This window comes from Ruditapes philippinarum, unplaced genomic scaffold, assembly GCF_026571515.1.
Source record: "Ruditapes philippinarum isolate M1 unplaced genomic scaffold, ASM2657151v2 ctg3468_1_1_1_1, whole genome shotgun sequence".
Classification (NCBI taxonomy): domain Eukaryota; kingdom Metazoa; phylum Mollusca; class Bivalvia; order Venerida; family Veneridae; genus Ruditapes; species Ruditapes philippinarum.
In genome coordinates this window covers 64672-76992 of record NW_026859932.1, presented here as the reverse complement: position 1 = coordinate 76992, position 12321 = coordinate 64672, and the positions used below count along the sequence as shown (strand labels likewise).

Here is a 12321-nt window from a genome sequence, read left to right as displayed (position 1 = left end):
GTGTTTTTCTTCAAAAAAGATATAATTACTGTTTCCAATAAAATGTAAAGAAAAGATTCGTTTACATGTTTATGATGACAACTTTATTTCCTTCTTTCGAGCGAAAATAACACCGATCCTAAATCTTAAAATGCATGTGCGTCGGTAACCCATGCAGCAAAGATTCGCAATGCTTTGATTACTTAAAGTAATATAAAGTTTATTTTTGTAAACTGGTACGCTAAAAAAGTGTTAAATGAGTCCATTGTTTTTCGTTACAAAGATACAGTAAAAACTAATTTGTATCTAGCTACAACTGTTATTATACTTAGGAGATAAAAAGATATTTATCACAACATCTATTTATGAAATAGAACAAAGACAAATTTTAAACATGAAATTAAAACATTTATAAGCAACAGGACAGGGCACAAGGGCAAAGTACGTACGAGAATTTACAGCATGCGTTGTGCATGATGCACTCTTATTCTATAAAAGATCGCAGTTTAGCCAAGTATGCAAATACACACGTCCTCTGCGAAATAATAGAACATGAGTTTGCGCATTTTTAGATCACTGATAATTCACTGCATGCAATAACAGTCGCTCAGTTTGTTTTGGTGATTGAGATGGTCCTTTCATATTTACCATATTTTCACTTAATTTGTTAATGTATGTTATGTTTGAGAAATACATTTTCTCTATTCATGTTGAGTATATAATTTTGTTGTCACGCTATTAACCACATATGTCAAATAAATAAGCTAACGGTTATGAAATTAAATTGAAAATTTAATACTGACCATCATGTCTAATAGATTTTGTGCCCCACTCAACTTGTCACAATGACAAATAACATGTCCATCATGTTCTAATATTGTTATGTAAGTTTGTCTGTATAATTACATTAGCAAGCAACATGAATGAGTGGCAAGATAAATGGTTAGCTAGACTAATGATAATAAAATCTCATTTAGAATGTATATTGCTTTCTTAATCAAGATTTTGATGGATTGGATGAAAGTAACAACCTTGCGTCTTCATTCAATTTGTATTGTGATTGATGTATTTACTATGGTACTGTTATTTATATACTTGCGAAATTTATTTAAAGAACTTGCCGGATCTGTTGATCAGCACGGCCTTTATAAGTTATTGAAAATTATTTCATCCCTTTTAGAGCGTCGGTTTAAATGGATCTATAAATTATCCCAATATCTTTTAATCCGCCCGCGACATAACCAAGCCAACCGGCGAGGTACCAAGCACCGAACCAAGAACGGAAGAGGGCATCATTCCATTCAAAATTTGCATTATTTTCTACCATGACACGCAACATTTCGTGAAAAGCAATCGTTTAATAATTTGATACGAGAATGAATGAGAATGAAATGCAAACAATCTTGAACTTTAGAAATATGTTGGTCAGGCAACATATATAAAATAAAAAGTTGAAAAATACATTTTATCTAATAACTATATCGCTTTAAATTTCCTTATATGCATGTATTCATTTTCATGAAAGCCGTTTTATAATCAAGGAGCAATGAAAATTAGATTCATTAAACAATATATAAACGTGCATCCCCCAATTATAAAACCAAATAATAAATGGTTCGACAATTCGAGTCAATGTAAATAGAACAACGACAAAGGCTTGAAAGGGCAATGCAAGGCAAGGTTATGTTTACAAGGCTTTTTAAGAACTTAGTGAACTTATTTACCAGTCGGCTCAAACACTGGTAAACTATATAAAAACAATTTAAGAAAATGCTCATGAATTTAAGAAGATCGTTCAAAATTGTATATGCCGCCGATTCGGTTTGCTTTTCCCTGTTCATGGACAGTACTGCTAAGTACAAGAATGGTTCCGGGATCCTATCATCGGCTAAAACAGAATTCAACATAATATGAAATAGTAAAATCAGAGAATGCTTTAGGCGATTCATTCAGCAAACGAAACAAAACGGGGTTTGCGTCGTTCCAACAAAGGAGAGGTCATATGACGACTTTCCAGCTTTATTGATGGAGGAAGACCTCAAGTGCCCCTCTATGCATTATTTCAGGCACGAGCAGGCACCTGACTAGAACCACCGACCTTCCATAAGCTAGCTATATAGTTTCCTCAGATGAACGAATTCAAAGTCCCCGGTGGGGTTCGAACCTACAGCAGTAAGGGGAAAAGTTGTTTGAAGTCAACAATGTTAACCACGGACACCCACCAACAATAAGTACCAAGAAAGATAAAGATACTTTTATGGCATGAATAGACTCAATGTGTACTATTTGTGTAAGAATATTAGGACACCCTTTTACAATTCAATTATTGATGAAAGCTTTACCTTTTGTTATATAAAGTAGATACACTCTTAAGAACGAATATTATCAATCAACTTACTGTACTGATTTAAGATAATAAAATAAAAGAAAGACCATTTAGTAGTATAGTTATTCTTGGCGCACGAATATAAAACATATTAAAATGTGAGGATTTTAAAGGATGATTGTGTTAATCAACATCAAGACTTCTTTTCTTTTCAAAACAGGACAATTAATAACAATTTCTCTTCGGGTAAAGTAACGAAAGCGTTTCCCGCGAGTCAGATGTTTTGCATTGAAAAACAGATTAATAAGTATATGTACCAAGCAATCGGTAATGCCTCATTTTTTATCCTTTGAAAATTATATTATTCATTGTTCATGTTTAATCACTTTTGATATCCATTGACACTCTCAAAGGTATAAATCAGTTTATGAGAGTCAATTTGACAAATTAAACTACCGAGAAAACTCATTAACAAATTGTTATTATAAATAATTGGATATTGATTGCAAACAATATCAGCATACGTGTTCTTGCTTTATTGAACGCGCTTAGTCTTAGTATTTTAATTACATGACATTCATTGTAAAGTAGGGTCATGGTTAATTTTTAAGTGAAAATGAGAGAAGTGCAAATCCAAAAAACGAGAGAAGTGCAAGTCCAATAAAGCCTATAGCTTTCACTTGGTCAAAATGCTTCTTTTTTTGTTGAAGCAATATGAATAGTTATAGTTTTTGGTATTTTGTTTGGAAATAAAGACAACACGTTGATATCATTTTGCTACATTTATGAAAGCAACTTCACATTCAGAGTTTATCTCCAGGAGTTACATAAGTGATTGTTTTATTGCTTCATTACAACATTATAAAACATATGGTTGGTCTGAGACTCAAAATACCATTATATAATGATTGCCTTTACTATATATAGCATATAGGATAGGTCAAGAATAGAAGATTTTCAGATTCGAGAATTATTGCACAAAATTGACTACCTGTTTCGACATAAAATATCTTATTATTGCAAATTTCATTTAAACGTAAGTTGTATAATGACACATATGACTTCAACAATACGAAAACTTAGAAAAAAAATGATAAGAAATGACAAATATCTAATGGTTAAATTGATAAAAATGCCCTCATGAAAGACTATTTAGTCATTGCCTCGACATGACACTGACAATAATGAAATGTTCTATGGATATTTTGTTCACATTATGTTTCATTTGCCATTAATGTCATTTATTTTACTTGAACAGTGTAAGTTATTGTATGATACAAAATATTGCATAGATATTCTTTGTCCTTGCTTTACATCTCTGTTAGCTTTAAAGAAAGCAACGAATATATGTTTATCCATTCATCTCTCTTTCCAAATGATCAACTCACCACAGATTTAGATTCTTATCTCCAGTATCTAACTTATAAGAAAAGTACAATTACTGATGCAATTTCTTCATTCAGCAACATCATTGGTTTCCTAAATCAATATCAAGGACACATTGTTCCTTTTCATTGACATTGCAAAACAAATATGTCCATTAACATTGTTTTCATCAATTTAAAAAAGTTCATCGTAGCAGTTTGCAGATCAATTTCATATAAAATGAAAGTACAGAAGGCGCTGAATTTGTTTGGGTCTCAGAATGTCAGAAAAGTAGGTTTTGAGATTATAAATCAATTTGTTTTTTATAGTGCCAGCAATTCTGTTTCCAGTGTTATAAATCTAGTAAATTGGCTATATGGCTAATTGCAACACTGATATTCAATTCAATGTTTATTTGGCTTTAACAATTAAACATAATAATAATAATAAACCAAAAAAACATGAGTTGGCGTAACAGGGATTTGAACCCCAGTCCTCTCGCTTCCTAAACGAGCGTGTAACCCTTGAAGGGGGGAAGTTATAAGAAAACAGCCTGAAGCAAACCATATTATTCTAAATAAGGGTTTGTAATCCTTATTCATTTCGAGATATTTTGTTCGCGGTAAACCTGTTGTTTAACACTGATGTAAATAAAAATGAAGCTTTATATAAGCATGTATATCTGTGAAATAATTAAGCAAAAATCTTCTCACATGTATATAATTTTCCACTACTCTTTGTGTAATACGCGCTAATATCGCTTTGTTTACGTGTATAAAATTATCGAGTGCCGTTACTTATGGTAGAAATTGATTATCGATCGTCGACTGTGTCCTAGACTTTAGTTTTCAGAAAGTCTAAATAACAAATATTCATTTAGGCGATCACATAAATCCGAAGCTTTAAGGCAATAGCCGAGCAATTTTCATTGATAAAAATGATATTCATTCGCGTAACAAAAATATGTGAATATATTACCGGTTATTTGTGGAAATGTTAAAAATTACACAATATTAGAAATCTTCGGCCAATCGAGAACGATTTTTTCTTCCCTGAGAAGGTTTGAAAATTAAGGCGTCTGTCATTTGACAACTTTTACGCAGTGATCTCCCCTTAATTTTTCGGCGTTAGTGTACTTATAAAGGGAAGTAACCGCTGACAGACTACTTGCGGATAACACTTCCCACTAATAAAAAAATAAGTTTGTATTTTCAATATCAATACTGCCAGCCTACAAGACGGCGATGATGTATTACAGAAATAAATAACAAGCGAATTCTTCTTTGATGATAGAAACCAAAGATAAAGAAAAACCGGACGACTTATGGTATAGTTAAATTAATAAAATACATATATGTCAAAATTTGTGAGATGCTTTCATCAACTCACTTGCCCAAGAGAGCTGTAAGTTCATATTCTACCAGAGATCAATTGATTTCAGTCTAATGCTGTGTATGTAAATTGCAAACGTTTGGTGCCACTGTAATCCAAGAACGGTTGATGCGAATTAAAACGAATAAGAGGGTTTATAGCTGATGTGTACGTCAAACTATTGAACAAATATTTCAAAATTAAGTACAAATACTTGATTTACATATCACAAACAATGTATATTAAAAGATCGGCTAATTTCAATCGTAATGATCTTGCATAAAATAATTTATCACAATAGAATTTTCTACTGGAATAAATAAATGATTTGATATTTCGTACATATTGTTACACAATTCAGAACATTTTGATCGACGCATTTGTATTGGTAAGTGCACCAAGGTAAATAGCGGTAATATATTCAGTTTATTAACATCAAATTAACATCAAATTAAAACTCACCAATATCCCTGAATATTTATTCGTAGATATTCCCAAACGATCAAATCAAAACCTATTTAGATGCCTATCTGGCGTATCGGAATTAATCAAGGAAACATAATTATTGGGGAAATTTATTAACACATAGCAAATTCAATTACTCAATTGTTTTTTTAAATAAATACTCTTGATGCATTTGTTATTTCTATATGATAAACTAAAACAAATAACTGTCATTAATCTCAAGACAATTTTTTAGGGTATAATTAATTTGTCGTTAGTAGGATATGATATTTAAGAAATAATATATTCCAAACTGTGATTTCATCGCTCAATAAAATCACAGTTTGGTGTTCGGATGCGTAGAATTATATCACAATTTTGTTATATAGATAATGAAAACGCAATACGTACTTAGATATATTTTTGTTTATTTTGAGAAGATGAAAATAAAATAATTAAGAGATCCAATGATTTAAGAAGACCTTCGAATGTCTACAAAAATTGTGTTTCAATATCTAAACACGAATTACAGTGTTATTATTTATGTTGACAACTTCATTTGTTTCCGAATGTAGATTTCCCTTTGCAGTTTATCATAATGGCAGTAACTATGTAGCATCACTTTTTCGAATAACAAATTTCCATGATAAAAATAAACTCTTTACTTAAACCGGGATAGAGTTTACGGTATCTTACAATTATAAGTGCCGTATATGAATGGCTAAAAATAATAAGAATCGGCAATAATGTCAGTTTCCCCGTGAAGACCTGCCTTTTGAATTTTACATTTTATTGTTTGACTGCTTGTTCCTTGTTCATCCGATTTTATGACGATCCATTTGCACGCGTGCATGATGTAAGAGGAAAGGAAATGAAACGAGAGCATTGTGTGAAAATAATATCGTAGAAACATGACGATAGTTAAGTGTTTTGCCAATGATTGTTAAACACGCAACACAGCAATGAAAGTAATTTATCATTGGATATATTTTGGAAATGTGTGCTCATTGCATGACCGCATCAAAGCAAACGAATTCAAGGTAAAATGAAACAAAAACATGATGTACTAGAACTTTTATAAAAACCGTAAAATCGCAGTGTATGGTGCTTTAGTAAGAAACCATCTGATTACAAATACGATCACAAATAATTTCTTTTATGGTGTTTTAAATTATATGTTTGTGTACATGTATCTACTATCCTACCTAAAGTCCAGTAAGTTTCTTTCACGTTAAAATTTAAACGTGCTGATTGCATTTATGCCTTCAAAACGGTTTGTTTTCATGATATTAAACAGATCTCAAATATTCAAATAAATCCGTGAATTTAATATAAAAAAACAACATATTAAGATTACTAATTAAAACATAGCTTTATAATTTTTATGTACATCTCAACCTGCTATGATATACTTGTTATAATGTTCATGAATCGCGAAAGGTTGTTTTCTGTTATTGAATTTCAATAGGCATACTGTCAGCCAATGCATAGCAATAGTGCAAACATTTACAAATGGTCGTCAGAGGAGCCAAAATATTATCTACCTACCAAATGTTAATCAATCAATCAATATTTAAAGGCATGTACAAATCAATTTGAAAGTGTGCGTTCTTCACTTCAGTGTTGTTAAATTTTCTAATACTTCGAGATCACTGACTCCAGCGAAGTTAGTTTTGGACGTAACTTGCACTTTCCAGTACCGTCCATGAACAGGCTTAATTAATCAAACCGAGCCTGCAACATTTTCAATTTTGTTGTGTTGGACTTTCTTTAGGGATTCTGTTTTTCTCTATTTTATAGGTCTAGAAGTTCATTTTTGTAACAAGGGCAACATTGTCGCAAAATACGCCCGTAACAAAAACGTTTGACAGAGATGTGGGCATTATGAATATACATATAGGAGATATGCTATGGGCAATATCCGGAAAATATTTGGATATTTAATTATCTCTAGTGACATTGACCTTGCAAATATTAACCTAAATTACATGTCACACTTGTGGTCATGATAGTTCATTTGTGTTCTAATCCATCTATAAAATTCAGGATGACTAAATGGTTCATGTACACATCTTCTAATTTATCTAAACTTTGACCTCTTTGTGTGACCTTGACTTTGGAAGGAGGGACCTGGATTATGCGCACAGTACTTAGCCTAAAACTAAAAATGTTGAATATTTGTGCCAAATAATATAAAAATTCCCCGGATGAATGTAGAAGTTTTGCTCCAAACAAGCATTTTCAATAACCTCTAAGTGTGACCTTAATCTTTAATCTAGAGACCTGGTTCATGCACGTGACACTGCTTCTCATAGTGGTGAACATTTCTATGAAGTTTCATTAGAATCCCACCATGCATGTGGAAGATATGCTCTGGTTAAAATCACTATATTCTTTCATCTTTAGTGACCTTGACCTTTCATATATTAACCTAAATTGCATGTATCTCACCCGTAGTCATGATCATTTGTGTTTCAATCCGTCAATAAATGATAATTAAATTGTCCAAATACACATTTTCATATTTTATCTGAACTTTGACCCCTATATGTGACCTAGACCCTAGCCAGAGGGACCTGATTTTTACACGCGACACTTTGCCTTGCAAAAGTGAACATTTGTGCCAAGTTATATTGAAATTCCTCTATTCATGTAGTGGTTTAAGAGAGTAAAATAATTCAACCTGAAACGTTAACTTTCTGGTCAAGTTGACTAGTATACCTATGTTATCTTAAATAAATATTGGCCGGTGGTGTCATCCTGACAAACAGTATACATGAATATCTAAATTCTGAGATTATGTAATTGTCTAATTTTTAAGATAAGTAAACAAAAGAAAAATCACAATTTCGAAAGACAGTCATAGGCAAATCTAATGGATGGATGATCACCAAACTTGGTTCTTTTTACTATAAAGAGAAAAAAAATCAATGTGGGTAAACATAATTACTAGAGAGGTAAGTTGAAGATGAGCTGGATTTGTGTTTCAACAAGTTTATTTGAAAGATTATTTCTATAATCACTGAAAAACAGTTGTTTCTGGTGAGCGATTCAGGGCCATCATGGCCCTCTTGTTCATATTTTCCTTTTCTGGATTTTATTTTGGTTAAGTATTTTGCGGTTTCGTTAGCAGTCAGAGCTCTGAAATTAATCCTCTTCTAACCAATGAATTGCTAAGAAATGAGCCTCAAGTACTAAACGTCCTTACATCTTCTTCTTGAAAGGATGCACATATCCAAGTATAAGTAAATTACGAATTTAACTTTACTGCTTTCTTGAAGTACATATGTTAAGATATTAAGTAATGTAAACAATGTTTTTCAATCGGCAGATCTTTGAAGAAAAACTGCCTATTACAAATTAAACACACCAACTATCTAATTTGTCTCTCAAACCAAATGTATCATATTCAGTAAGCTTTACTTTAAATAAATGTTTTTATCTTTTGTTATAATTTCCTATTTTGAATAGTTTGTGGTAGTGTTTCTTCCTTTTTTGCCCGTTCGTCCTGTCATGCATGGTGTCCTGTTGGGCTCCTTTCCGGTGGTACTGTGTTGGGGCATGCGTTCAGTGAATGCCACATTTCCTTGTGGACCTAATGTTTTCATATTTTTCACTATCAGCGTGTAATCTATGTTAGAGGGGCTAAATAGGCAATGAAACAGAAAATAGGCAAATCACAGTTTTCATGAAACAGTCAACTATTGTTACTGGTCTTTTTTGACATTTGCGTGCTTTAACACTACCGGTAATTTGCTGACTACAATTTGAGATACCAAATACCTGAAACTGATTTAGTGTATGCGTCTTTAAAAGGGAATATTTCTGTCCATTTCATTATTAGGCAACCGGTGCATGCATGTAAGCATTGCTTTATGGTTAAAACACTACTTAAATTATCAGCCGGATCATTTATTCTATGATGTACAATTTGTATGTGTTTCATTCAGAGTTACAGAGGACCGATCATAATATAATAGACATAACGTTATTTTACTGTTGATAAATTTTATCAAACTACTATTGGACATATCTTCATAACATTTAAATGTTTTTTACACTCTTGTGTCAGTAATAAACATGACGTTTTGAAAATGTATATAAGTTAAAATATGTTTAACATTTTCATCTTAAATGCATTTCATATTTACGTAATTATTTTAGGAATTGATTCATAAAACAAAATCATTCCGTCAACTTTTACAATGCTATAAAAATAAATGAATAATCAAGTTAGAAATAAAATTATGTTATCAGTGTAAAACTTCTTATCAGTTACAAAAACATGATTAAGTTTAACAAAAATATTGTTTCTTTTTTGGGGGGAGTCCATACAAATACAATATTTGAAGAAAATACAATGGAATGCCTCTTAAACTCCTATTAAACGACACAGCGACTTTTTCCTCTTTTCTCATCTTTATTGAGTTGACTTTGTGAATCAAATACATGTACGAGTATGTACTTAAACTGACAATAAATGCACTTACTTTTTATTTGTCTTGTAACTTGTTTAATATAAATATAATAATAATAATAATAATAAAATAATATAAATATAAAGCTTAGATTAAATCTGAAAAGGTATATATTTGTCTCTACAGCATCATATTATGAACATATCTGCGAATGTTTCTAAATTCAAAATTTCACCAGTACCAGTAGATTAAATGTTGAATTCTGCCCAGGCCGGTGCTAGGGGCGTGAACTTGCACATTCCATTACCGTCCATGAACAGACTCAATCAAACCGAGCCTGCAACATTTTCAATTTTGTCTTGTTGGGCTTTCTTTAAGGATTCTTTATTTCTCTCTACTTTATGAATAGACGTGATCCAATCACCCAGGAATTGTTTTTCTCTGCACATTTTATGTGATGCTAAATACTATTATTAACATCTACATATTGATACCTCAGAGGAATAACGATATTTTTGCCGTCTGGTTTGTCTTTGTTTAGATTCAGCAGAGACTTTCTCAAAGATAAATTGAAACTGACAAATATTTGGATAGTATTCCTAAAGTGAATAACATTTATTTTATGAATATAAAAAAGGTGCAATTACGTTACGTTTTGCCTAAATTAACAACTTATTTAACATTTTTACAGTTACACTTACAGTAACACACTAATTATAGCAACAAAAACATAACATCAATTAGTATCAACTTATTTGTTTCTCAGAATAAATACGTTAAACAAATGTATTCGGCAGATACGTTTGAATCATTGCTTATTCTTAATAAACTTTTGTTATTCGAAAATTTGTCACATTATAAGCACATGATCTTCTGAACCATGGTAATAATCTACGACATTTTAAACATTGATTTGACAGCTAAAATACACAACCATTGATTCTATTTAGTCTATTTAGGAGGTCATCTGCGCAGCCATTTTACATATGTGTGTATGGATTGGAATTATAAAGTTAGAGACCAACTGGGGTGGTTGTCTCGAAAAATTCTCGTATCTTAAAGTTGTGACTAAACTTACGAGATTGCTAAGGTATAACTAAGGTGTCCTTATTTCATTGTCTGGAAGGACACCTTAACGATCTCGTTTCTCAAACGTAATTTACGACATCGTATATGCAAAGGTGACTTTGTGTAGTTCAAATATAGCACGGTTTTCATATTGATGCATATTTTTTTTGCAGTATTTCACATCATAGTTGAAATTAGTTTAGAGAAAAATGGCGGAATCAAGAAAAAGGAGACCGAATTTTTCCATAAATGAGCTTGAAGTTCTTGCAAGAGAGGTGAGTGACAGCAAAACACTTCTTTTCAGCTAATTTTCCGACATTTTAACAAATGAAAAGAAAACAAAAAAAAAATGGTTCAAATAACAGCAAAAATTAATTCAGTTTCGTCCTGTGAAAGAAGTTCCACAGAAGTTAGAAAGAAGTGGAGTGATTGGTCATCCGCTATTTTTTCTAAGGGATCTAAAATAAAGCAAAGTCAACAAAGGACTGGCGGCGGGAGCAGAGACACATTCCCGTTAAGTCCTTTACAAGAAATTGTTCTAGATACAATTGGTGTTACAGCTATCGAGGGTATTGTTGGTGGACGAGACTCGGCCGTTTATCCTGAAAGCAACGAGATGAATAGTGCAAACAACACCTCGCAAAGTTACAACTATCTGGCTGAATTAGATGATGATAGTGACAGTTCCGTTCAGTTTGTAGATGTTGGGGATTCTGTTAAAAGTTCAACCCCAAAACCACTCAACCTAAAAGAACCTACTCCATCCATGAACACCAACTGTGGAAAGAGAACTACATGTAAGGCCTTGGCAGGGGGTGCTCATAGCGACATTATAGATTTGGAGCGAGAGAAATTGGTAATAAAGAGGCAACGTCTTGAGATTGAACAGAGCAGGCTCGACATAGAACGGGAGCGCTTAGGTGTTGAGAAAATCATCAAGAACAGACTGGAGAAGAGGAATCCACATTTTACATGAACCTGTAATGTTTGGTATCTTTATGTTTAAATACTGTCAGTAGTTTTAACTATTTTCTCACATTAACAAATTGTATATGCATAATCATGAAAAGCAATTCATTTTTTATTTAATGCATGAATAGTGAAAAAACAGCAATTTTTAACTGCGCGTTATACAAATGCACTTAAATATGACGGCTATTCGAACGCTGCTGCGCAAACACAAGTATTTCATGTATATTGTCACTATCGCAGTGAGTTTTTTTTATCTATTTTAGATGAAAAATGATATTTGAATTGATATGAAAATATGCCATAAAAACAAAACAAACAATTACCTATAATGTAAATTAAAGTTTACGGAATCATGAAAATTTAAACGCACGCCAAATC

At 32.0% G+C, this 12321-nt stretch overlaps 1 protein-coding gene across 1 annotated transcript; it reads left to right on the top strand.

Moving 5' to 3' along the window:
• Positions 1-11320: 11320 nt before the first annotated feature.
• LOC132758304 (myb/SANT-like DNA-binding domain-containing protein 4) lies at positions 11321-11947 on the top strand. Its single transcript, XM_060749879.1, has one exon. It carries the CDS (start codon positions 11321-11323, stop codon positions 11945-11947), a length of 627 nt encoding a protein of 208 aa, XP_060605862.1.
• The last annotated feature ends 374 nt before the right edge of the window (positions 11948-12321 follow it).

Excerpts from the sequence above, each read along its gene's own strand:
- LOC132758304 (XM_060749879.1), top strand. The coding sequence starts at position 11,321 with ATGGTTCAAATAACAGCAAAAATTAATTCAGTTTCGTCCTGTGAAAGA.